The sequence below is a fragment of the Leptonychotes weddellii genome, chromosome X (genome assembly GCF_054177405.1).
Source record: "Leptonychotes weddellii isolate Sample4059 chromosome X, ASM5417740v2, whole genome shotgun sequence".
Taxonomy (NCBI): domain Eukaryota; kingdom Metazoa; phylum Chordata; class Mammalia; order Carnivora; family Phocidae; genus Leptonychotes; species Leptonychotes weddellii.
Window position 1 is genome coordinate 74,722,824 of NC_138385.1, and position 26,787 is coordinate 74,749,610.

A 26,787-nucleotide genomic window follows, 5' to 3' on the forward strand; every position below is an offset into this window, starting at 1 on the left:
TGGTTAAGCGTCTGCCTTCGGCTCAGGTCATGATCTCAGGGTCCTGGGATTGAGTCCCTGCATCGGGCTTCCTGCTCCTTGGGAGCCTGCTTCTCCCTCTGCCTCTCTCTCTCTGTCTCTGTCTCTCATGAATAAATAAATAAAATCTTTAAAAAAAAAAAAAAAGAATTCCTCATATCAGTGTTCACATCTTCTATATCTTGACTAATTTTTTTGTCTGTCTCACCTATCAGTAATTGCTGAAATATCTCACTATCATAGTAGAGTTTTTCAGTTTCTATCTATAGATCTCTCCATTTTGGCTTTATATATTTGAAGCTGTCTAATTAGGTGCCTAGAAATACCTGGTCACCATTTCTATCCTTACTGATACTTTCTATTTAAAACCTATTTATCTAATATTAATGTACCTATCCCAACTTTATTTTAGTATCTGCCAGCATGTCTTCTTCCATCCTTTTATTTCCAACCATTCTGTGCTTGTATGCATCAGAATTTTTTAAGCTGAGTTTTTCATTTTTTAATGCACTGTGATGATCACTGTTTTTTAATGGACAAGGTTAGTCCATTAATATTTATTGTGATGATTTCTTTCATCTTTTTAATTTATATTTATTCCATTTTTTTATAGATTTTCTTGTTCATTTTTTGTTCCATTTTTTCCCCTGGTAGTCTAGAATTTCAGCACTCTATTTCTGTTTTTAGGTGGTTACCTTGAAATTTTATCCTGCGTATTTAACATCATGTATACTAAAGTGAAACAGTATCTTAACCCCACTCCCAAAGAATACAAAGACATTGGAACACTAAATCTGATCACACTCCTCACTTACATATCATTCTTGCCCAGTATTTGAGTTCTGTCCTGTTCTAAATTCACAAATTTGAAATTACTATTAAAATATGACCATTTTTGCTTGGATTTACATAAATGTTTATGATTTTATTTACTCACCATTCCTTCTATCTTATTTTATTTCTGGTATAGTTAACATACAAGTGTTTGGTATATTAGTTTCAGGTATAAACTCACTATACCTTCTTAAATCTCAGACAATCCTTTGGGGAGCATTTTCCTTCTTCCTAAAGTACATCCTTAGAAGTTCCTTTAGTGCTAGTCTCCTGCTGATAAACTCTCAGGTGGTATTTATCTGCAGGTATTTTATTTCAGCCTCAATCTTGAAGATTAGTTTTGCTGAGAGCACAATTTTAGGCTAATGGTTACCATTCTGTTGTATTTTGGCATCCATTGTTTGACATTGGGAAGTCTGATGTCACTACAATTGTTCTTGCTTTGTAGGTGATCTCTCCTTTCTCTCTGGTTGTTTTAAGAACTTTGTCTTTAAGGGGGGGGAAAGATCTTTGTCTTTAGATGTTCTATAGTTTTACTACCTTCCAGCATGGCTTTCTCTTTATTTATCCTGTTTAGGATACATTATTCTTCCTGGATCTGCATAATCATGTTTCCATCAGTTCAGTAAAGTTTACAACCATCATTTCTTCAAATATTGCCTCTTCTGCATTTTCCATATTCTCTCCTTCTGAACTCCACTAGACATGTGTTAGACATTCCCTCTGTATCTCTTAATTTTTTTCCTATTTTCTTTATTTCTTGTTTCCTATTTTCCCTCATTTCTCTGGCCTGCATTCTAGGTAATTTATTTAGTTATATCTTCCAGTTCACTGAAACTCTCTTCAGCCATATCTGAATTCCTGTTTAACTCATCCATTCACTGGTTTACATTACCAGTTATATTTTTCTTTTCTAGAAGTACTAGTCACTTGTTCTTACTTTTATTTTCAAATCTATCTATTCACATCTGATAGTCTCTTGTTGCATGCTCATCCTTTCAATTAGGTCCTTTTTTTTTTTTTTCTAATATTTAACATGTAGCTTTTTTATATTCTGTATCTGATCATTCTAGTATCTGTCCTCCTTGACGATTTAAATCTGTTTTTTCTGTTTCTGATGACTCACATAGTAGTTTGCCTTATTGTATGTTTGGTGACCTTTGATTGTGAGCTTATTGTTTGTCCTAATTAGTGGAAGTCCTGTGGGCCTAAACTGGGTACACTTTCCTCCAGAGGGAGTTTGTTGCCTCTTCTGCTAGTTACGGTGGAATGCCACCAATCTGGATCTTGCCTCCCTCCAGATTCCTGGGGTCAACTTCTGTCCCTTGCTGTTGGCCCAAGGCTCAGAATCCAGCTAGCAGGCAGTGCTACTGTGGCATCCACCCTTTCCACTGTTTCATTCCACCCTTAGTTTGCCACCACTCTGGAGCCAGCTCACAGGTTTTTGTGTGGAGCAGATAGTAGGGATGGAAGTAGGAAGTGCTCTTAGAATTCGTCCTCCTTTTGTGAGACCAGTAACACTTCAAGAGGTGTACCCTAGGTGAGATACAGTTGTGAGAACGTCTTCCAGTGACTAACCAGCCACACTGGAAGCAAAAGTCCCCAGATTTTTATTTTATTATGTTAATTTTCAAACATGAGTAGAGAGAATAGTGCAGTGAGTTCAAGTAGAGAAAAGTGGAAAGAAGAGTGCCACGATCACCCGCGTACCCATTACCCACTAGAGTCACTGTTAATTCATGGCCACACCAGTGTCATCTGTATCTTCCCCTACTGTCCACCCCCCTGGATTATCTTGAAGCAAATCTCAGGGGTCTTATTTTCTTTATGTGCATTTTAGTATGTACCTCTAAAAGATGCTGTGAGCTTTTCGTAACGATGTCCAGCCAGTATGTAAGCATAAGCACAATTTATAAATAAGTAAAATTACACATAACTCCCTATTTAAGCATTGGTTCTTGGTCACTCTTCCCAATTGAAGTATTAGAGGACCCTGAAATGCCTACCAAATTATTATAAAAGGACTGTGTTTGGTCTAATGTGAGTTTAGTGTTATACAGGTATTATCACAATTCTCTGTATCACATTTGGTAGATAATCGTGATGAGAATGGTAGAAAATGATAACAGACGCTTCAGTGGTACTTTACTAAGTGCCATGAACACTTCTGATTCTTTTATGTGTATTAAACTAACTTAATCCTCAAGGCAAACATATGAAATAGGTACTATTTTCATCTCCATTTTGTAAATGTTGAAAACTGAGACATGGAAAATTTTGGTAACCTACCCACGATCTTAAAGCTGGTAAGGGATGTAGCTGAAATTTGCCCCCAGACAGTCTAGATCTAGAAACTGTCATTTTAAACCATGATACACAGTGCCTCTCTCAGAGAAATAAGCAGATTTCCACAGCCATCTTTCGAAAGTGTGTCTTCCATAAGTAGATGTATCTGTTTTGGTGAGTTTACCACATGAGCCAAATCTGTACCTGTTTCTGAAACACTGGCCTTCAATAGTTAGCTTAATTTTTTTAATTACTTACATTGCTGCCTTTGGATTTTGTTATAAATGATACATATATCATTTCGTGTTTATAATTGTGTCATTTCTTTAGGCACACTTCACGTCGGTGATGAGATTCGAGAAATTAATGGCATCAGTGTGGCTAACCAAACAGTGGAACAGCTGCAGAAAATGCTTGTGAGTACATGCAGGTTTCTCTGTCTTTGTTCCAGGATTGACTTTCAGTTTGTTAGCTTGTTTTTTAATGCACGAATAAGCGGTATTCTTTTGTAATCAGAGTATTTCTGATCCCACCGTTGGTGTGGACTTGAATTTCTACAACATTCATAAGAAGTGACAACTGGGAAACTGTTTACATGCAACAGAGCTTGGAAACTCTTGCCCATCGAGCAGCATGGGCTTCAACGCTCTCCTTTCCTCCTTGATCTCCTGTTTCTTACTGAGCAAATGTGTGAAGATAACCTTTCCAGTTGTGCGTATATGTGAACTAGTCTCTCACCGACCTCCATCCTGCTGACATCAGCAACGTCAGGAGCCGTGTTCCTGTTTAGCTGAGTCATAGCCAGCTGCATTGGATCTCTCTGCAGCACAGAGGGAAGGAAAGACAGAGTAGACCCGGCTGTTTCTGACCATACACATCCAAAATCTGTGTTCACAATTGGCCTTGCATTAAAAAAGCAGGCTGGTGGCCCCTGGCCTGTGCTCACTGCCGTCCGGAGCAGAGGCAGATGTCTGGGACCTCTGGTCCTGGGCCGTCTTCTAACTACAACACAGCGGCCTCCCAAGCCATGGCTATCTCTTAGGTGTGAAATAAGCACACAGACTCATGACAGCAAAAACTTTGAGGCCAACGTTGTGAAAGAGAAAGCAAATTGAACGGAGTACACCATCACCATGCAGCAGACCAAATATCATTTTCATGTAATTACTTACTCTGTTGTCTGGCTCAATCCATGCTCGCTTTTGAAAGGCACTTAGAGGTTTCTGCATGTGTGTCTATAAAAAGGGAACCGCCAGAGGTCTGTTCCACCGCTGCTGCACGAACCAGGCAATCGGCCTTGACTTTGCAGGGTTTCTCCCGAGAACAGTGTCTATTCCTGTGAGCAGCCCCTACATTCTATGTCCATTTCGTTTTAGGCCCCTGCGTGCTCAGCTGGCTTGCATTAATTACCCCCCCCACACACACACACACACGTTTCGAGCGGTTTCTCACGCATCTTTGTGTGCAACATTTGTGTGTTAAGAGAGCTCTCCTTTCTTCTGCCTCCAGCGGGAAATGCGGGGGAGTATCACCTTCAAGATCGTGCCAAGTTACCGCACTCAGTCATCGTCCTGTGAGGTAATGGCTCTTGCACAACCCCCCCCCCGCCACCCCTGTCTCCTCTGGGTTCTTAACTAACTGTCTGCTGATGGCTGAATGTTTTGGCTTTCTGGGAAGTTGTTTCTGCCTGTGCTGTTGATCACTGCACACCAATTTTACAACAAAGATAACGGAACAGAGTAGGTTCCATTCACCTACTCAGCCCTGCTTCCATGGGCATCTCCTCAGCACTTTAACTACCTGCAGGCTGGGATCGCAGCAAAATCTAGAGGGGCTCCAAGTAATGACAGAAGGCTTAGTAAGAACAAATGGTGTCTCTGAGGAAAAAAAGAAAGATAATTGCAATAATATTTCCAGGAAGTACATTCACTTCCCTTATTAAGAAATCACACATAGTTCTTCTTTCCAAGAATTTGAGAAGTGATCTATTTCTGTTAAGATTGGGGTGTTAAAAAAAAAAAAACTGTGAGAAGTCCCTGGACAGATGTTAAGTCCATGAGGAGTTGATAACTGACTTTCTGAGAGGATAGAAGCTTTTGCAACCTTCTGTGAAATTGTTTCAATTTGGAACACTATGTGATTCATAAGCAAGTAAGTTTCCTAGGGTAATACAACCCCAAAGTTTCTTTCTCAGGTAGGTGTATCCTATAGAAATTGTAGCTCTCCACCCTAATAGTATTAATATTCAGTTTCATGTCAGTTATTAAATGAGATTCCAAAATCTATTCTTTTTATATCTGGAAATACAGACTGGCATGAAGGGTCTGTCATCTTTCGGTCATTGCACATTCAGCTTGAGCATAATTATTTGAAGCTTGTTCTTTTTGTATGCATCTTCCAAGTCTGTGTACATCAGTGTGAAGTACACACTTCCTACAGTTAATTTTCGAGACTGACAAGTAACTTATTGGAACTCATCTAGAAAATTGAATTTGTACTCAGGAGAAGTCGAGGGAGAAATTACGATGCCTCTTCCAGGCCCCAGGAATGCTGTAGATCTCATAAGCAAACTCAAGAGGCTTTATGTTTTGTTCTCTAAACCTGTCGAAGATATGTCTAAGAATTTGTAGTTTGGTCAAGGATATTTTTTAGTGCACCATGACAGTTGGGGTTTCTGTTCTATCAGGTTTTGAGCTCCTCTTGGTGGCTTTCTATGGAACTTCAATTAATAACTATATTTTAAAAGAAAATGCAGAGCTACTTCTGCTCCAGGAGTCACAGTTTTGAAATTTGTAACCTAGAACACAAACCTTCCGGGGAAGAGAGAACGTCATATACACACCTCTCATGTGAAGCATTCTATTATTCTAAAATCATACGTGGTCTTCATACCATTTCTCAGCATTGAAGACATTTAGTGAATACAATTGATCTGTGTCTTTTTAGCTAACTAGGGGATATTATTAGTTATTAATATACAAGTTTCTCTTGTGTTTTTTAAGTGGTGGAACTGGTTTTAGGGTGGGACCAGTATTACACATGTAAATTCTGCACTTGAGTCAGAAGAGCCCCCCCCTTGCCTTCTTTATCTCTGAAGAGTAGAAAAAATGATACTCCCCTCCTAGCCCTACCCCCAACTTGTTTGACCCTCCGGTGCTCTGGCAGAATTCAAGCCTGTGGTTGGACTCTTCCCAGCTAGGGTAGTACTTCCCAAAGAAGGGCCGCTGGCCACCCATATCAGCATCCCCCGGGCAAGAGACGGGAGACCCCTGCCCTCACGCTGGCCCTGCTGACTTGAGTCTCTGAGGGTGGCACCTAGAAACCAATCCGCTCATGAGCATTAGAGAATGCTCGTCTAAGGGAGCCCATTATTCAAAAAGCTAAAAAGCTCCAGAAGTTTTCTGTCTGTCTTCTAGAAAAAAACAAGTGTCTTTTGAGCAGACATGTACATCTCAAAGGTTTCAAAGAACTCCACTAAACCAGAAATGCTACAGTGCATATTTTCTTCCTCTCCTTGTGCTCGTCGTTAAAGCTGATTTGGACAATAAGGGAATGGAGCCCAGAAAGGATTGCAAGTGTCTCACACAGTCTAGAGAGTGTGACCGAGGACCACGGATCTAGGGAGAGTGGCTATGCCTCCTGGGACCTTTGCCAGAAGTGTAATATTTTTAGAGGCTCAAGGTTATTGTTTTAATCAGTCTCCTAAAATGATCTAAAGAATAAAGGTTTCTTCTCTGGTGGATGTCTATCTTTTACCCTCATTAGTAATATTTGTCCTGGAAAGACTCCAAGGTGATTACAACATGAGAAGTCTTTTTCTTTTTCTTTTTTTTTTTTAGATTTGTTTCACTTCAAATGAGTCATTCAGTAATTTTTAACACTGAGGTACTTAAAAACTATTAAGTACTTTTCAAACCTAATTTTGAATAAAAAATTAGGCAGCTGGGATCTTCAGCACAAGAAGTGTATAGTAATATTTGTCATTTTACAGTCCTTGATAGGATTTTAATATCAATTCCCTCTTCTGGGTCTCACTTAAAGTCAACCAAGGTTATAGAGTGTTGGAGACAGGAAAGAAATTCTCATGAATGACACGATCATCGCGTACAATAGGTGAATCCTCCAACTGCAAACGTTTTTTCATACTTCCGTGAAAGCATGCAAGTAAGTCAGTATAGCGCCTTTGCAGCTAAGAAACCAAACCCCAGAGGAAACGGTTGTCAGATTGTGGTTGCAACTGTTGATGTGAATATCTCTGTCTGTGCCGCTGTGTTCTGTGTTAATGAACCTTGTGTCTTATTTCAGAGAGAGTCCCCCTCCACTTCCAGGCAGTCCCCAGCTAATGGTCATAGCAGCACTAACAATTCTGTTTCGGTAAGAACTCTAGCTCCACACAGCAAAGTGTGGCAATTCTGTTGGGGCCACCCGCCATGAGTGTTCTAGTTACATGTGTTCAGTGCAAATACTGTCTTCTGCCCACATACAAGGCTACTACAGCTACAATGCAGTTTACTCCTGGAAAATCTTTTCAACATTTTCTTCTCGTGAAAAAAAAAAAAAAAATCCCTTTGATTAGTTAAATTGGAAGAACTGGAGTTCGAGATCGCTTTGGTCACGCTCAAAATATTTCCATGTCACCCCACTTAGCATCTCTGACTTGGCTCAGACTTAACGCAAAGGATATATGAAGTGACAATTTGTTGAAATTTCTAAATTTTTTTTTTAATTGGAGAAAGATGAAGAAACAGAAGGATTTTGCAGAGTAGGCATCTGGGTATTCTCGGGCTTTGTAGTTGTCTATTCTGAGTGATATCAGCAACCTGTTTTAGTTTCCGCTATCTACGTTACGAATTGGTGTGCCCTCTGTTATTGTGGTCCGTGCACATATTTTTGTGAATTATAAGCCTTGCCTGGATATGAAAAGCAAAAGGAACTGGCTTCCAACTGCACTTAAGCCACGCTGTTATCACATCTTTAACACAAAGTACTTGATATTTTGACTTGAACTTGGAATGTTACCGTTTTTTTTTTTCAGAACTATTCATTTTGGAATATGAAAAAAATTGTTTTTCATTTACTTAAATGGAAGCACTTAAGGTGCAAGCGTCTGATCTTTCGGGGTAACAAAATCTTAAGTTGCTGATATTGCTGTTGAAACGTACCGCGAGTTTCACTAAATGCAGCAATATCGCTCGTTTGCTATCCACGTGCCCTTTAAAAACACATCAACTGCCTTTAATCAGATAAAGTTGTCAATAATTTAGAGATCATCTCGAACGGAATGATATCAGTAAGAGAAATTATGGAGGAAAATTTCCTAACGACCTTTGTTTTTAACTTCCAAATAGGCTACCAAAGGAATTCATTTATAATAGTTTAACAAGTAATACTTTGAAGATGGTGAAAATCCATATAGCCATTGAATTTCTCAAAACTGAAATGATTGCAGTGACTAAGTTAAAAAGGGCAACAGCTCTTTTAAGTTTGGGGTTTTGTTTTTGTTTCTGGTAGGGCCGTTTCACTCACAGTGGCTTTTGTGTTGAAGATGCTGAGTTGTTTCTTAAGAACACATTTTCTCTCTTGCTTAAACTTACCTGCTTTCCTCAGCTTGCTGCTAAATGGCCTGGGTTTGATTTTTTTCAATAACTCAACACTTCTGAGAAATGGAATAATGTATATGATCTCTTTACAACTGAAATCTAGCTCATTTTTTAACCATATTGTAACAGAACACACAAATTACCTTGTACTCTCGAAAAGTAAATGAAAATTTTTCTCCTGGGTTGGCTTTATTCTACAGGACTTGCCATCAACTACCCAACCAAAAGGACGACAGGTGAATAGATATCCTCTATAGAAACTTCTCTAAACTGAGCTGCTAATAGCCAATCCTTTATTAACCCTTTCCATCCCATAATGTCTGCATTTTGGACCATAACATTTAAGCATTGAGAGCTTGTACCATTTCATTTTAACACATTACACATGACTAATTTTCTATAAGGATTTTTTTCCTCACATCTTTGTAGCTGTGATGGTTATTGTAATTTCAACCTGATAAACTTGTGCTGATGGTTTAAGAATTCAGCCTTCGGGGGGTCTTATGGGCCTGCCTGTGGCGTTGGGGGAAAAAATTGTGAAAGGTTGCAAAACTCCTATAATTCTAAGAATAACTAAAACGTATGTGCTGATGACTATGTTTAAGCAGTAATTTTCTGAAATTTTCAAGGCTTTTTCTTAATTTGTATTTGCATGTGGATCTCTAAAAGCCATTTACAATGAAAACTCAGAACATCCTGGCTTTGCATCCCAATATTCCTCTGTTGGGTCACCCGGGGAAAGTGACATGCTGCCTGCCACCAGCAAGCAGCTTCCAGTTTGCCAAGCACTTTAAGAGTATGCATTTCAGGTGCAAAGGCAGAGATAGGTTAATTTTACAGGCTGGATTTCTGACAAGAAAACTTGAACAGAATAATCACGCACTAATTCCAAAGCCTTCAGGTTGGTTTTACAGTGACTGGAACATTAATACTCAAATTTAATTTCAAGAGGTAGAATTTTTATGGGGAATTTTCTTGGAATTTGGTGTCCAAAGATAATCCGATTTGGGGTTCAGGTGTGCATAAATTGGCACCTGAGAGAATTCACCCATAGTTTATTCTTCAGACTGCATAAGTGATGCAACATTAGATATCTAGCACCTTATTTTAAAGCATTTGGAAACACAGTGATTCATAAAATGCTGCCATATGATAACCCCTTACGTGCTCATCTGTTTCCTTTTATAATATTTACTAATTACATTGACATATCCTAAAACTCAGAGCCTTGAACTCTGCATATCTTGAAGCTCTATGCTGCTTTCACGTGGCAAAGCTAGGATTTAGTCATTTTTCTTCTCTAGGAAGAGTAAAATACAGATACAAAGCCGAAATCCTTCTTAAAAACTTAATAACACGACTGATTTTTTTAAATGCTTTAAAAACTGTGTACATTACGTTTAAGTTTATCAGCAGTGTGTAGCCACACACGGCTGTCTTGTAGGCATTTTACAGCAAGAGACCGACACAGAGTGCTTGCTGCTTTTGTATCACATGCTGCTTTGGGGTTAAAGCCTCCCCTGAGTGTTTGTGTATATGGTGTAAACGCTGCCACGTGATCATGACAACGTGTCCATAACGTCAGCTAAATATATGCAGACTTAAAAATGCTAAGCATACCTCTCTATAATTAGAGACCTAGTCTGTTACAGTAAAAGCAGGTGCTAAGTCTTGATCTTTATTAAACAAGTATCGGCAGCGTTCCCTCCAATTAAGAACAGCAGAGGCTTGAGCCTGCACCCATCAGAGGTCGTCCATTGTTTCTAGTGGTAGCAGTTCTGTGCCCTATCTCCATGCATCATTTGGCTTCACCATCTAATGTCCTGTTCGTATTGTAAGTGTTGGTGTGTGGTTATTACGTTAGAGCTGTTTGCTTTCACATCGCCGAGGCAGCCCTTCTTACAGACTCCTGTTTTATAGATCTATGTAAGAGCACAATTTGAATATGATCCAGCCAAGGATGACCTCATCCCCTGCAAAGAAGCTGGCATTCGATTCAGAGTTGGTGACATTATCCAGATTATTAGTAAGGACGATCACAACTGGTGGCAGGGTAAACTGGAAAACTCCAAAAATGGAACCGCAGGTCTCATTCCTTCTCCTGAACTTCAGGAATGGTATGTTTTTGTTGTTCCGTTTTGTTTTACAATAAAAACAAAGCCCCAACCATCCGTTTGTCAACCTTCCATTGTTCTATTGTGTAAAACCTGTTTGCTCCGCTAGCCCAACAAAGTTCAGATTAGTCATCCAAGAACTCTAAATCCTCAGCATCTTGCAAGTTCCTGCTTAGAGTCAGGTCTTGGTTTTACATAAAAGGAGAAGAAGGTCTAGAGGGAGGTTGAGTGGCTAGCCCTCAGGTCGCAGGTCACGGTCACCTCCTGGTCCCTTAGCACAGCCCCCCACTCCCACATGCTGTTTCAATCCTTTTAGAACTGCGTTTTGTTTTGTTTTAAAGATTTTATTTGAGATAGCTCGTGCGCGAGCACGGGTGGGGGCGGGGAGGGGGGGTGGAGGGAGAGGGAGAAGCAGACTCCCCGCTGAGCAGGGAGCCTGCCCCCCCACCGGGGCTGGATCCCAGGGTCCTGGGATCATGACCTGAGCTGAAGGCAGACACTTAACCGACTGAGCCACCCAGGCATCCCTGTTTTGTTTGTTTTAAAACACCCTCTCCTTGCCCCTCCGCATGCTCTCTCGGTGCTCATTCCACTCCCCACCCTCCACCCCCCCACCAGCAGCGGGGGGGAAAACCTCAAAGGCTATGATTCAGGGTCATTCAGGGTATTTGAAGGTAAAATGGGTTTCCCTGTTAGGAGAAAAAGGCAGCCAGAAGCTTCGTTCTTTACCTTGCGAACTCTTTAAAAATGCCTATTTTGTTAGAAAGTTCAAGCAGTGGAAACAGGTTAAAGTCAGAGAGCTTTTTTTTTTTTTTTTTTTTTAAAGATTTTATTTATTTTTTAGAGAGCGAGTGAGAGGGAAACAGCATGAGAGGGGAGAGGGTCAGAGGGAGAAGCAGGCTCCCCGCTGAGCCGGGAGCCCGATGTGGGACTCGATCCCAGGACCCTGGGATCATGACCTGAGCCGAAGGCAGACACTTAACCATCTGAGCCACCCAGGCGCCCAAAGTCAGAGAGCTTTTTGACACCATTTTTAACTGCAAGAAAAGGAGTCCCAGATTACTATATATTATAGTAAAATCTATTTCTGCCATTGTTACTATTTGCTAACTTGAACTGTGTTTTGAAAGATGCTGGTGATTTTGCATTCGTCTGTACTTTAGCAATATATGAGAAATCTAGCAAAGAGATGACTTTATATCTGAGTTTTGTTTCATGCGACCAAAAATAGCAACCAGTAGGCATTGGGGCAGTTCGTACCCAAATATTTGAAGTTAGCTAAGAGACCCCAGAGGCCCTGAGTCCGCAGACATTGAGAATTGTTTTCTCACCCCTTTTTCTCACTAGTTACAGGGATTTCTCAGTTAATTTCCTTTGCGTGATTGCCTCCGTCACTATCCCATGTTTCCAAAAATATTCTTACGTTTAGACTGTCAGGGCGGATAAGAACTTCAGATGGCATCATTTTCCATGGGGACTCGCAGGCCCTGCCAGAGGAAGTGGCGGGCAGCCTTCTATCTGGCCCTGCCTTGCAGCCCCATCTTCAAGGAAGAGTTTAAGCATTAGGATGGACGTGATTTCTGAGTCACTTTCATGATGGATGTTATTATGTCATTAGTGATATTTACGCTTGACAAAATGTGTTCTAACCTGCTGCCATTTTTTAAAAGAATTATGTAGATTCCAGACCTCTTCTCCCTAGTCAGATCATCTGTAGAAATCCTGTTTCACAGACACCTACAACTCCCAAGTCCTCTGGAAGAATCCTGAGAAATGGCAGTGGGAAAAGCAGATTTGCTCCCTGTCTCCTGTAATGGTGGACTAGGTTATCTAAATCGATCCTCCTGCTGAAAAAAAAAAAAAAGAAAAGAAAAGTGCTGCAGAAAATACGTTTTTGAATATTACCTTAAAAGCATTAAGTAGCCAAAAAGGCATCGGGCAACTGAGTGACAAGTTTTTATGTGAAAGCCATTAATTGAGTGATAGAAAGTAGAGTAGCATATTGGCCCATTTTGCCAAGAGGACACGTCTATTACTGAAAACTGTTATGCCAGAGAACCAAGGTTAAGACCTAAGGCCTGTACAAGCAGGGGGATCTGTTAGGAGACCCGTCCCCCATTGTCGGGACTGCAGAGCCTCTGCCCTCAGGTTAAGAGCAAGCAGAGAAGTGTGCCCTTGATGCCCTTCAACAGCTGGGGACTGGGGAGAAGGCTGCCTTGTTACTGAGCAAAGCCAAAGACACGAATAAAAGGAAAACAAAGTTCCCCTGAAAAAATCATGGCCGCTGGTCCGCCTTGAATAGCTCTGTACCCAGATACACATAGCCTGGGACGGTCAGGGGACTTCCAGCCTTACACTTGATTTGAGGCCTCTCCTTTACTAATAGTAGTTCCCTGTATCTGTTACAAATGAAAAGAAAGTCTCTGAAGGAGAACACTTTATGCTAGGCCTCATCCTAGAGCCCTTCCTAACCCCCCACATAAACTTTTACTAGGGCAGCGACCAACGAGTCAAAAAAACAAAAAACAAAAAACCTACAGGCACAAAAGGAAACAAGGAAGACCTGCCTGACAGACCCAACAGAGACCCTACTGAAATGACAGGCAGCAGAAACAAACCCAATCCCACTTGACGCAGGTTTTTAAACAACTGTGCGTATATTTTAAAATCAATAATCTTGAAAAATATCTTCAGAGAACAGGGAAACTGTTTTGAAGAAGAACCAGAAGGAACTGCCAAGAACAAAACACACAGTAACCAAACCTCAGTGGCTACACATCTATTAGGCTAAAATTTTTCCAAGTTTTCACCATCAGGGAAATGGATGAAGAAAGGATGGCATATCCATACAGTGGGATGCTATGAAGCAATAAAAAGGAATGAACTGCGGGCGCCTGGGTGGCTCAGTTAAGCGTCTGCCTTCAGCTCAGGTTATGATCCCGGGGTCCTGGGATCGAGCCCCGCATTGGGCACCCTGCTCAGCGGGGAGCCTGCTTCTCCCTCTCCCTCTGCTGCTCCCCCTGCTTGTGTGCTATCTCTCTCTCTCTGTCAAATAAATAAATAAAATATTTTTAAAAAAAGGAATGAACTATTGACACACACAATATGGGTAAAACTCAAAATCATTATGCTGAGTTTCCAGGCAAAAAAAAAGAGAGAAAGAGAACATACTATATGATTCTATTTATATGAAATTCCAGAAAACCAAAACGAATCTATAGTGACAGAGGGAAGAATGTATACATACAGCAGAACTGATGAAACTGTACACTTCAAATATGTTCAGTTTATTACGAAAAAAACATTCGGTGAAGGTGCAAAAACTGTAGAGGGAGAAAGGGATTCTAGCTGGGATGACGAGGAAGGGGCCCACTGGGCAGCCTGTGCCTTGAGGCCTGAGTCGGACACTGAGGTAGAGGAAGGCATTCTCAGTGGCAAGGAAGAGCAGTGCCGCTGGTGGGCAGCTAAGTTGGTGTGTAGAATGTAGGTGGGCATTCAGTGTCGGTGAGAAAGGTTTGCAATAATACTGTCAGCCAGACCCAGAATCTTGGTTCATGGGTGTTTCTACCAAGTGACATTTGTCACACCCTGTCGATGAGAAATCAATTGTTTGGGGACCCAGACGCCTTCCCTTCTTTATCCTTGTTAAACTTCATCATGCTTGACAAGGCACACCAGTCAAGTCCTTTGATATATTTTGAGTCCCTGAATGTGTCATCCCTCCCCTTGCCTACTAGACCCTCATCCAAGTCAGCAATGAAAATGTTACATATGTGTTTGAAATTTTCCTCCGGGTTGACCTAAGTCCTACCACGGTTTTCCTGCACTTACTGAGCTAAAAGAAACAGCACTCATTTCCTGCGTGGTGGGTGAAGACTGGTTTCATTCCTCTGTCATTGCGTCACATATAGCCACACCACAAATTTTTACTGGGACCTTTTTACTTTTATTCCTTAAGCTTAAAAACATTCGTTATAAGATACTCTATAGACTGTAACATAAGCTTCGCAGGGTCAGGATTTTATCTCTTTTAACCTGTCAAAAATTCCTCGGGGAGCGCCTGGGTGGCTTAGTCGGGTAAGCCGCTGCCTTCAGCTCAGGTCATGATCCCGGGGTCCTGGGATCGAGCCCCGCATCAGGCTCCCCGCTCAGCGGGAAGCCTGCTTCTCCCTCTCCCTCTGCCTGCCTCTCTGCCTACTTGTTCTCTCTCTCTCTCTGTCAAATAAATGAAAAAAATCTTTAAAAAAAAAAAAAAATTCCTCGGTCTTGTTTATGCTCCCAAAGCTCGTGTGCCTCACCGAAGCCAGAGCTATGGCTACAGCACAGATTGGCTTGTACTGGAAGAATCCCCACAACAAAGGCTTCATCAGCCTCCTCTGTATGCCGCTTAGGTAATACGCGGACATTGACGTTGACGCTGTTGCTGAGCATTCACAGCATTTCCCAATAAGTGTCCTTCTCCTAACCAAAAAATAAAGGAATAAAAAAAAAACCTTCAATTAACAAGAGAAAGTAAGAGACATGGAGGACAGTCTTTTCGAGAAGAATAAAACAGTTCCCAACTCCTTTCATAATGCCAGCATTACCCTGATACCAAAATTCACAAAACGCAATTCAAGAAAACTACAGATGAGGCTCCCTCATGAACATAGATGTAGAAGTTCTCAACAAAATACACCAATATATAATAAGAATAATACATCTTGACCCAGTAGTGTCTGTACTGGGAATGCACAGCTGGTCCAACATATGAAAACCAGTCAATCCAATCCACTCTATTAATGGACTAAAGAAAATCCACATGGTCCTATCAGTAGATGCAGGAAAAGCACTTGGTAAAATTTAACATCCACTCATGATTAAAACCCTCACAAACTGTGAATCGAAGGGAACTTCCTTAACCTGATTGAGAGCATCTACCAAAAACCTACAGCAGACACTATCAGAAAGGAAAAAAATATCACAGGTGATATGTTTCTGTGTGTAGGAATTCAAAGGAATCTATAGATAAACCATTAGAATTAATAGGAGAGGTCAGCAAGATGGTGGATATAAAATCAATATACAAAAAGCAATTTCTATTTACCAGCAAAAAAGAGAAAATAAATTTTTTAAAGATTTATTCATTTGAGAGAGAGAGCACGTACGTGCACAAGCGGGGGAGAGGCAGAGGGAGAGGGAGAAGCAGATTCCCCACTGAGCAGGGAGCCCAATGCAGGGTTCGATCCCAGGACCCTGAGATCATGACCTGAGCCAAAATCACGAGGGACACTCAACCGACCAAGCGACCCAGGTGCCCTGAGAAAATAAGAATTTTTTACATACCATACATAACACCACCTGCATCACCTAATACTATAAAGCATTCTTGCCAAAAAAAAAAAAAAAATAGAAGTTAAATTTGATCAGACCTCTAGATCTAACTACCTATTTGGAGGAAATGCAAAAGACAGGGATTTGCTGAAGACACCACAGGGATGAACTCAGAGAAATCCAGACTTGGAAACTATCGGACAAACAACCAGTTTTTGCAACAAATATATTGCAAGAAGGAAAAGGAGAAAGGGAACCTATAGATTTAAAAGGAATTTAAGAATATTTAAGGAGGGAATGATACAAACTTAGATTTGTTTCAGAATAATCTAGGGTGGATAGGTTGTAAATACAACAAGCCAGGAGTTAAGAAATGCTAGAGCTGGGTTGTAGGTATTTGGGGTTCATTACTCTCTACTCTTGTATATGTTTGAAATTTTTTAAATTACAAAATTTTTTTAAATACCATTTGTATAATCTCTTTTAATCAACAAGCTAGGAGCAAATCTAACAAAAATGTTCAAGACACAGGAAAAATTATAACATTGAGACATTAAAGAATACTTAAACAAATGGAGACATACTGTATTCAGGGACTGGAAGACTCAGTGTTGTAAAGATGTCTATTCCTCCCAGATTGATTCATAGATTCCATGCAGTCTTACTTGTTTTTGAAATTGGCAAGCTAATTTTAAAGTTTTCTTGGAAATGCACAGAATCAGGAATAGCCAAGATGTTCTTCTAGAAGAATAAGGAGGGAGGCCTTGCTCCACCAGATACCAATACTTACTATAAAGCTGTAGTCATTAAGATAATAAGATACAGGCATAAAGATGTTCAAATAGACCAATTGAAGAGAATCCCAAAACACTCCCATACATAAATAGTCACTAGTGAGGAATGGATAGTTTTCTCCGTAAGTCATGCTGTAACAATTGAGTGTCCATTAGGGAAAAAGAGAAGAAAGAAATTGGGCCCCTAATTTCACACCATATACAAAAATCAGTCCCAGTGTATTCAAGGCCAAAATATAGGGGCGCCTGGGTGGCTCAGTCGTTAAGCGTCTGCCTTCGGCTCAGGTCATGATCCCAGGGTCCTGGGATCGAGCCCCACATCGGGCTCCCTGCTCCACGGGAAGCCTGCTTCTCCCTCTCCCACTCCCCCTGCTTGTGTTCCCTCTCTGGCTGTCTTTCTCTCTGTCAAATAAATAAAACCTTTAAAAAAAAAAAAAAGGCCAAAATATGAAAGCCAAAACTATAAACTTGAATAAGATCTTCAGGAACAAGGAAGGATTTCTTAACATATCAAAAATACTTTCCATAAAAGAAAAGATGGCTAAATTTGACTTAAACTAAGTTATGTTCATCAAAAGATGCCATAGGAAGAGTAAACAGGCAAGACACAAAATGGAAGAAGGTATTTGCAACATGTATAACTCACAGAGGTGTAATATCCAGACCACATAGAGAATTCCTACAAATCAATGAGAAAAAGACAACTGGAAAAGGAAAATGGTCAAAAGACTTAAACACTGTACAGAAGAAGAAATCCAATAAACCTGTGAAAAGGTGTGCAATCTCATTAATAATCCTTGAAATGCAAACTCAAAGCACAGCCTGATTCCAATAACTTGCCCACTGTGGTGGCTAAAATTAAAGATGGATACTACCAAGTGTTGACAAGGAAGTGGAACAGCAGGAGCTCTCACACTTCGCTGGTGGAGTGTAAATCCGTACAACCTCATTGGAAAATCACTTGTCATTCTGATGGTGATTTTGGATTCTCCTTATATGTGGCTCACTCGGGGACCCCTGGTTGGCCCACAAGCAAACTCATTAAGCAAAACCACCTGTGGCAATATCCTAAAAGGCAAATATTTGCTTAGATTAAACCTAAGGGGACAACTTCTTAATAACATTTGTACTGAATACTATAATCACATAGAAAATTAAAATTCTCTGATTGTAATTCCAACTGTGGATTTAATTAGTTTTTTTCTTAGACTAGAATTGCCATGTAGTAATAGTACCATTTATTAAGCATCTACCGTGCCTACCACTGTGCTGAGGACATTCTCTCCATTTTTTTGTTCTGATCCTTTATGACAGCCGTCCAGGAGGCTAAGAAACTTGCCAATAGAATGTCCTGGCCAATCGTGTGGGCTCTGGTGCCAGCCCTCACTCACCCATGTAAGCTGTGTGGTTTGGGTCAAATTATTGAACCTCTCAGTTCTTTGATCCCCTCATCTGTAAAGCGGTGACATGATTTCATGTGTTGTTAGAAAGGTCAAATGAGTTAATGCATGTACATTTCCTAGGAAAGCACCTAACACTAAATTGGCACAAGGTCATGAGTGATAGAGCCAGGAGTCAAACCAGACCTGTCTGAACTCAGAATCCCACGCTCTGTCCACCGCATGCCACAGCCATGAGTTTAGGTTGCTCGGCTGCGTTATCAGTTAGCAGGTGCCCCGGGAATGTGATGTCATTTTATTATAAGCCTGTGTTTTTAAAACATCTCCAGTAAATTGTCATGAAAACCAAAGAGCAAGCTTTATCTTGAAAAGTCTGTGAGGAGTATGTTCATACAGGCTTGTATCAAGTCTTCGAATGAATGATTTTTGTCAAAATACAACTTCACAGGAGATTCTCTCTCTCTCTCTCTCCCTCTGCTAGGCGAGTTGCTTGCATCGCCATGGAGAAAACCAAACAGGAGCAGCAGGCCAGCTGTACTTGGTTCGGCAAGAAAAAGAAGCAGTACAAAGATAAATACTTGGCAAAGCACAATGCAGGTAGGGAAACATACAAGTGTGGCTGAGGCCGAGTGAGCACGGCAAAGACAGAGGTAGATCTCACATCTCAGTTCGGTCTTCCGAGTCCTCCTCCCAAAAATCCCACCCAATGAGGTCTTCATCAGCCTGCCAAACTTTTAAGAAAGCCCTACCTGCAATTATGATGTTGGTTATTTGCCAGCCATTTTATAGAGTTCTACTCCATAGGACGAAAATGCTATTTGGAAATAGTCTCTGGAACTAAAAGGATCAGTACATTCAGTCCTCCCCTGAGAAATGAGAGCTTGAGGGTTTGCGGAGTCACCGGGATCCTTGCCTCCTTGCTGAGATTGATCTTGAGCAAATCTCCTCCCTCCTCACTCCTCTCTGGCCCTTGGACATGGCCCTGTGGCACGTTGCTAAGGGCAGAGGGGCGCTCTTCACAGAGCCGTGGCGCAAAGGGTCTAGCGATGGGGTCGAAAGAGCACAGATGCCATTGGATACTAACGGCGTTTGGTCCGTTCCTGGGACTAGTGGTCTCCTCCTCCCCCCACCCCACCCCCCCGTTATTTCCTGGCTCCTAAAAGACCAAGAGCATGATCTTGGCCTTCCCTTCACACTGTTTGTCTATATGAAAACTTGAGTTCAACCTAAGTCAAAATACTCACTTGTTTGCTAAAAACTGAAATGAATGCCAAGCATGATCCGTCCTTGCCATAGAATTCCCAGAAGACTCACGGGATGTAAGTTAAGCTAAAGGAAATGCATGCTGATACACAGAGTGGGATTTACTTATTTTCAGTAACTTCTCAGTAGGACTCCTTTTTATAAGGGACTTGTTCTGAGGAATTCAAGCCCCAATATTGGCATTAGATTAGTTCCCAAGGTTTCAGAAATAACTCCAAAAATAAAACCTGTGGCCAAAAAAAAAAAAAAAATCAAATGAATGCAGTCATGCATACCCAATTTGGCAGTATAATATTTCTGACAAATATGAAATGCACTTCTGTCTAGAATGTTATATCATGTAGTTAGCATCCACCAGGGAAAATTATTTACAAACTCTGAATTGCTCATTTCTTAATCAGCAAGTAAAAGTACGCATTTTGAAATACTGCATCACGTGGGATGAACTTGAGTGGCCACTGGTTCATTTCAAATGATTCAGTTAAATGAGGAGTCATTCCCTTCATGTTGGCCACACTGTACCCCATTTTTAATTCCAATAAAATATATCCTTTCTGATTCTTCACCACTACAGAGCACTAGTCTGATAATGGCTTTTTTTTTTTTTGTCTTATAAAGGGAAGAAATATTTAAGGCAGATTAAACATAATTTAGTGACTGTTCATTGTAAATGCTCAAGTAGTACTTTTTGAAGATGTTCACTGTAATGTCAGCAGAATGTCGTTTAACACAAAACGTCAGTGGTTACTGCCAAGTCATCTTCATTTCCATCAGCTTCTAACAGGCTCACAAGATGTGTTGACATTTTATATATGTATGTACATACATATATAAAACCTAATCGTCTTTATAATTTTAAATGATGTATAGATATAGCTGGCATTATAATTTGAACCTAGAAAGAAAAGCAAATTGATGGCTGATTAAGGTTGTTAATCTATCACTAGCTTTATATTCTCCTAATGGAGGACATGTAGACATAAGTATTCAACATGCCAATATTCTTTAATTCAGCTGTGAGGGAAAAGAAGAAGCCAGTTGATTAGAAAACTAGAATCTCTCCATTCTGACAAAGAAACCGTTGACTTGTTCACTCAAGACTTTTGTCAGAGAATTAGCATGCAATCTGGCGGCCGATGTTTTCCACAGATCACTTTTTCCATTCTTCCACCACGGCCATGACCTATCTTCCACTGTCCCCGCCCTGCCCGACTCCCTCATAGGTGGTGCTCAGTGGTCCTGAAAACACACCTGTAAGCCTAACAGGCAACCTGAGTGAGACAGGGTCCGGAATTAGCACCCCTGAGTGGCCCCCGCAGCCTGGGCAAATCACTCGGCTCCTGTGGGCCCCGAAATGAGGAGATTGGGTTAGTCAGTGAAAGACATCCTTTCTAATTCTAAAACTCAGGGCATCTCCGCTTCTTTCCTCACTGGGCCTAACAAATGGGTAGCATTTAATGAAGCCAGGCACTCATTTACTGCCCCCTCATCTCAGGCTTGAGCTCTGGCAAACACTGCTATCAAGTTCGAAGGGTCTCGCCCTTGATAACAGAAGGCAGGAGCCTCCTAGGGATGGAATAAATTGCTTTTTTCTCTATCATCTTCGGACATTACACCTCCTATGCAAAACCATGGACCCATCCAAGTTCTTGTAAATTTTTAACTTAGGGAGGAAGGGGGGAGGGAGCCCCACCTGCACCACTGTTTTGTTATCTTCAGCATTTTCCAAAGCAGTGGTCTTTGGGGCCCCCGAGCTGTTCCCATCATGCTTACGGTCCCCTCTGTGTGTCAGTATTTGTCACTGCATGTGGGACCCTCCTTTCACGCCGGTTGATGCGAAGTCTCAATGTCTTATAAGGTCCTTGGAGAGCCACTCATGGTTCCTTGTAGCACTTGAGTTTAGGTGTATTTGTGATGGTCTAGTCAGAATGTTCCTGCTGGGATCCCCTGCCCACCACCTGCCCCCACCCCCAAATCAAGCCTCATGAGCTCTCCTATTGGTGTTTCTGCTCGGGAAAAGATGTCCAGCTTTTTTCCTGAACTTTCTGAAGCATGCTGCCTGGCAAGGCCTTTCTGTCACCATCTCTTCAGGCTCCTTCCCCTTCACCCACCAACCCTTCCATTTTGTTCACGACAAAGTCCACAAGAACCATTTACTTAGTGGTCACCTTTGCTTGACAAGAGATGAAGTTGTCAGGAAAGGGAAGTCAGGTATTTTATCAGCTGTTCTGCCTTGAGCCATGATGAAAGGCCATCCGAACATGTGACGAGGCCTATATAAGGAAGGACCTGGTGTGAAAGAGAAACACATACTACTGAACTCCGTCAGTACGGCGGGTGCTTTGAGAACTTTGAAACATCATATTCTTTAATACCAAGAACTAGCCAAATGGGCTCATGGGCCACAAACCAAACAGTATTTCTGAAGGATTTTTTTGGCTTCTTCAGAAGTTGATTGTCAAATACAGCGGGTGGGGGGCGGGAATCTTCTAGTCCTCGTCCAATCCAAATAAGGGCCGTGTGTCTTATTTCCTGCTTCAGATCTTTGAGAATTCAGCAGATATTGATGGCAAGATCCAAACCTTCTCATCAAATTCTGAAGTTGTTTACGTTTGTAATAAAAATGAAAGATGGGAACTTGGTCAATGTCTAGAACTGATGGGAACGATGATACTAGAATTGTTCCCATTTCTGTCACCGGGACATCCCACGTGTCTAGCTGTAGCAGAATTCTATTCAAGCTATGTCACCTCCATCTCACATTATAAAATGACAGTCTGTTAGCTGGATATGACCGATAAATTAGTTTTGTTTTCCCCATACACGGTATTTGAAAGAATTGTAACTAGGTATTACATTTGAAAATCAGATATTTAACATAAAAATCTGGGTTTCTGCCTTGCCTTGAAAGAAAAGAGAAATGTGGTGACACTAGGCCCCCTTTCTCCCATAGCGCCGCTGGGTTGTCGATGTCCCTTTTGGCTGGACACTCATTCCCTAGGACCCAGTGCTCCATTTGTGCCCCCGGTCCGCACACGCAGACGCAGTCACTGCCCACCCAGCAGCTGCAGGCAGCTGAGTGCACGCCCGGCCCGAGTTACCAGTGTGCGAGGCCTTTTCTAATGGGAGGTTCTTACAGTATTTGAATATACTTACAGTTTTTCCAAATGAGACAAGGAATCGATGCTAAAGGCTTATTTATGGAAAAGATTCAACTGGAAAATACTTACCTAAACACATAAAAGTGTCATGAATATTGAGTAGCTTACCAGGAAATCAGGATAATATGAGCAAACTATGCCAGACAGTATTTCTGAAGCCTTGGGAATAGATTTGATTGTGGTATGTGTAGTGTTTACAGTGAATACATTTTCTGCAACGCGTAAAAGATGTTTAGCCACATAAATTTGATGCAAAAAGCATTGTCAGGATGCTAGAACTATGCCCTTGAGGCACTGAGATTCCTCAGCCCTAGGACTGAATCAGTTTCAAGATCAAGTTACTAACGTAAACTTGAGGGGAAAAAACAGTCTTCATTAATTCATTTTTTTAACTGTTAGAGCCTTGAGCAGTGGTATTTCAATATCCCAAGATAGTCCATTTACATACGTACACATGAACCCAGAGGGTTTCTACAATACCATTCATAGGCGTGCTTAAATGATGCTTAATACCACAAACTAGTAGTTGAATAGGTTTTAAAAAACTATTACTTTTTTTCTCTTCAATACAGAGAACTCTTAAGACAACAAAGAGTGGTCCATCAATCCCACTGCCCTGTTGGCTTTTTTTTTTTTTAATAAAAGTAGTAGGCACCTGTGATTCGAAATTGCAAACAGTACAGGAAGGTACAAACTGAAAAGCAAAAGGCTTCCACACCTACACTTCCTGAGGAAGGTGTCTCGTAACTATTCCCAGACCAGATGTCCATGCATATTGCTAGCAAATCAAAACCCACTGGCTTTTATATAAGGATATTGTTGGATTTTTATTAAAATGAGTTTGTTTCTTAATGTGATTTATTTGCCTCGTGTTTAGAATATTGCATGGTAAAGTTTCTTTTGTGCATATTATACTTTTATTTTACTAATATATTAAAAGCCATATTTCAATGACCCCTGTACATTTTTCATGCTGTCTTACTCCCAATGGCCTCTGTGCATGTAAGTAACCTGTTGAGTGACTATGCCTCTTTGTTTTTGATGGTTTCCTTTCATTCAGTCCTTTTTAAAAAAAAAAAAAAAAAATCCGCAAACAACATAAAACTTTTAAAAGTTCAGCCTTTAAGTGTTCTCCTTATATTCCTTGTATGTCTTATTTTTAAATACTCTTTTATTGTTTCTCGATCCTATGACCATGTGCTGATTTCACTTAGACCAGAGTAACCTCTTCATGCTACTCGCTTATGGTTAAGATATCGATGTGTAACATACCTGTTCATTTGTCCGTGCTGTCGATTGTTGATCTCTAACTCATTCTTATGTGTGTCTAAAAAAAAATGACCAGTCGTAAGTGGGTAGGATGCCCTTCCGAAAGCTTGTGCCATCATCATCTTGCTCTTTTGTGAGATGCTTGATTATTTTTTTATATTAGAATATATCAGCTTGTTGACGCACCGCTTTCATAAGCATCCTTTTTCTCGATGGAAACCTCACTCAGAGGGCAGTGGGTATAAAAAGCGATGCCGTAAGCACTCCTGCTTTTCTTTTTGCAACTCTGACACTCCATAATCACTGCAGCATGACCAGCCAGCTCGAGCACGCACAGAACTTCATGTTCGTTTTGATTTGGGGAGTCTGCCATTCTAAACACAGAACGCATTTCTTGGTTTTTAGCTGTTGCTAGAGAATTAAAGACTTCGAGTCAACCTTTCTGGAATCAAGCTATCAAAAGGAAACAAAGGCACAGATACCCATTAACATGCACTAACCCTTATTTTAACACATTGTATTTTTCTTTTTTTTTTTAATAGCCTGGGAATGATACTTTTGTTTGTTTGTTTGTCTCTGATCTGTTGCACTCAAGAATATCCTATTTTGCATTTTAAGGTTCTTTGCTACTGGGAAGATCACAAATGTTAAGGACTGAGCTGAGAGCCAAAAAAGCATTTGGCCATATTGTTTCAGGGAGGAGAAGCTTCTCTTAGTGATTGACTGAAGCATCCCAGATCCCTTTACGGCACCATGGAATCAATAGTATTGAATTTATTTCAACCCCACTGAAATCTAGAGCTTTATTGAGTCTTCTTAAAAAAAAGATATTTCAGTGTGTGCCTGGCAACATTTGGGTATTACCACACAGAAAACTATTACAGGAAACATTGACTCTTGATTTTAGCCGCCTTGTGAGAATTTTCAAATGGACTACCTTGAACTTCAATAGGAATGGTCATCCTCTCGGGAAGGTTTTTGTAACAGTTTTGTTAAGAGGCAGGTTTCCAAAAACCATTTTTGAAAGCATTTCTTCTCAGTCTGTAATGATCAGAGAACTCCCCTTTTGCAAAGGTTTCCGAGCTCAGACTCTGCTTCATGCTTCTTTCCATTCTGTCCATCCTGACTTATGGCATACGGGCTGACAAAGTTCGGGGCCCAGGGAAGCATGTCCTCCTACTTAAGATACCCAAGACTTTCCATCGAATGGATAGCTGGGTTACAGTAAAACTTGTGGGATGCTCGTTTCAAAAGCTTGTGAAATCAGTTACAGAACTTGACTTTGAAAGAAATCTAGCATGCTACCCTGAGCAACTCTATTGAAAGAAAGAACCATGAAGTCTAAGACCAGCTGTCCATGCATCTCTCATCCATCCCTAGAGATAATCTAGTGGCCTTTTTCTTGGTTAACTTTAGTTGCATTCATGCTATATTCATGTTGGTCACTGTCTGCAGATTTTTTCTTTTTAGTATCGCTGATTTCTTAGAATTGCAAAAATATGAACAGCATGTGGTTTTGAATGACTTTGTATGACATGTTGGATACCGCATGACAAGATATGCAGTATCTCTTAGAATCTGGACTTTTATGCATGTGCTCAACATAATCTTTGGATGCCCCTGGTTCTAAAGTGCATTTTCATGGGCTTAAAACTGAAATTTTCTCCCAAAAGGTTATAGGACTAAAATTACATGTAAGCTACGGATATAAGTTGGACTCATATTTTTTGAAGACATGGTTTACTATAACTTTAGTTCTGCCAGTAAAATTATAAGTGACGTACATGAAATACTCCTTCTGTAAATTTACCTTTCTTCTAACTCTTTGCATTTTAGTGTTTGATCAATTAGATCTTGTTACATATGAAGAAGTAGTAAAACTGCCAGCATTCAAAAGGAAAACACTAGTCTTGTTAGGTAAGTTTGATTGTACAAGTGGCTTTCTTAGTCTCATCTTCAAAACATTCTGTGAGTGTTATTAACAATTGTCAATTTCACCTTTTTTAAAAACGACATAGGTGCGCACGGTGTTGGGAGAAGACACATAAAAAACACCCTCATCACAAAGCACCCAGACCGGTTTGCATACCCTATTCCACGTAAGCAATGTCTCACTCTCTTTTAAGTTTATTTTTCCTGGTAGTTTTTTAATATTGTAATTGACATACTGTTTTCCGTTACTTAAGTAATAGCTGCTCATTATGGGAAATTTGGAAGATCCAAAGCCAAACAAAGCAGAAACTGAGTTAACAATAATCCCAACCCCATTCCCCCAGGAATGGTGCTATAAAACATTCTGTTGTAGACTCTCCCAGGCTTCTCTCATTGCAAATGTAGGTCATGTGTGATTTGTTTGTTGTTGTTTTTAATAAAATTGGGCTCATCCATCCTGTTTGTAACCTGATTTTCCCAGCAGAGTGGCATAAACATGACTCAGATGATTTATTCTTCAGAAGAACTGGTCTGAATGATAGGATAGTTTTCTTTGATAGAACAATGTTCTCCTTAAACGTACCCAAGTTAATTGACTTTCCTCCCTTTGGAAAGCCAGTGTGCTATCAGTTGTTTATTATAAAGAATTTTAAATATGTAACATTTTTATTCCCCTTAGTTCTTCTGTCTTACCCTTAACTTCTTGCCCTCTGTTTCCTCAACTATAAGATGAAGTAATTCCAGGAATGTACAGAGGGCCTGGGATCAGGAAACACCAGCAAATACCGGATAAATAGCAGCCC

The 26,787-nt window shown here is 40.6% G+C and overlaps 1 protein-coding gene across 1 annotated transcript in view; it reads left to right on the forward strand.

Moving 5' to 3' along the window:
• CASK (calcium/calmodulin dependent serine protein kinase) overlaps window positions 1-26,787 on the forward strand; it is a 327,853-nt gene that overhangs the window by 287,786 nt on the left and 13,280 nt on the right. The window contains 8 exon segments of the mRNA XM_081808983.1: window positions 3,375-3,554; window positions 4,648-4,716; window positions 7,444-7,512; window positions 8,939-8,974; window positions 10,659-10,855; window positions 18,841-18,956; window positions 25,889-25,969; window positions 26,071-26,151. Coding sequence (XP_081665109.1) covers window positions 3,375-3,554; window positions 4,648-4,716; window positions 7,444-7,512; window positions 8,939-8,974; window positions 10,659-10,855; window positions 18,841-18,956; window positions 25,889-25,969; window positions 26,071-26,151 — 829 coding nt within the window.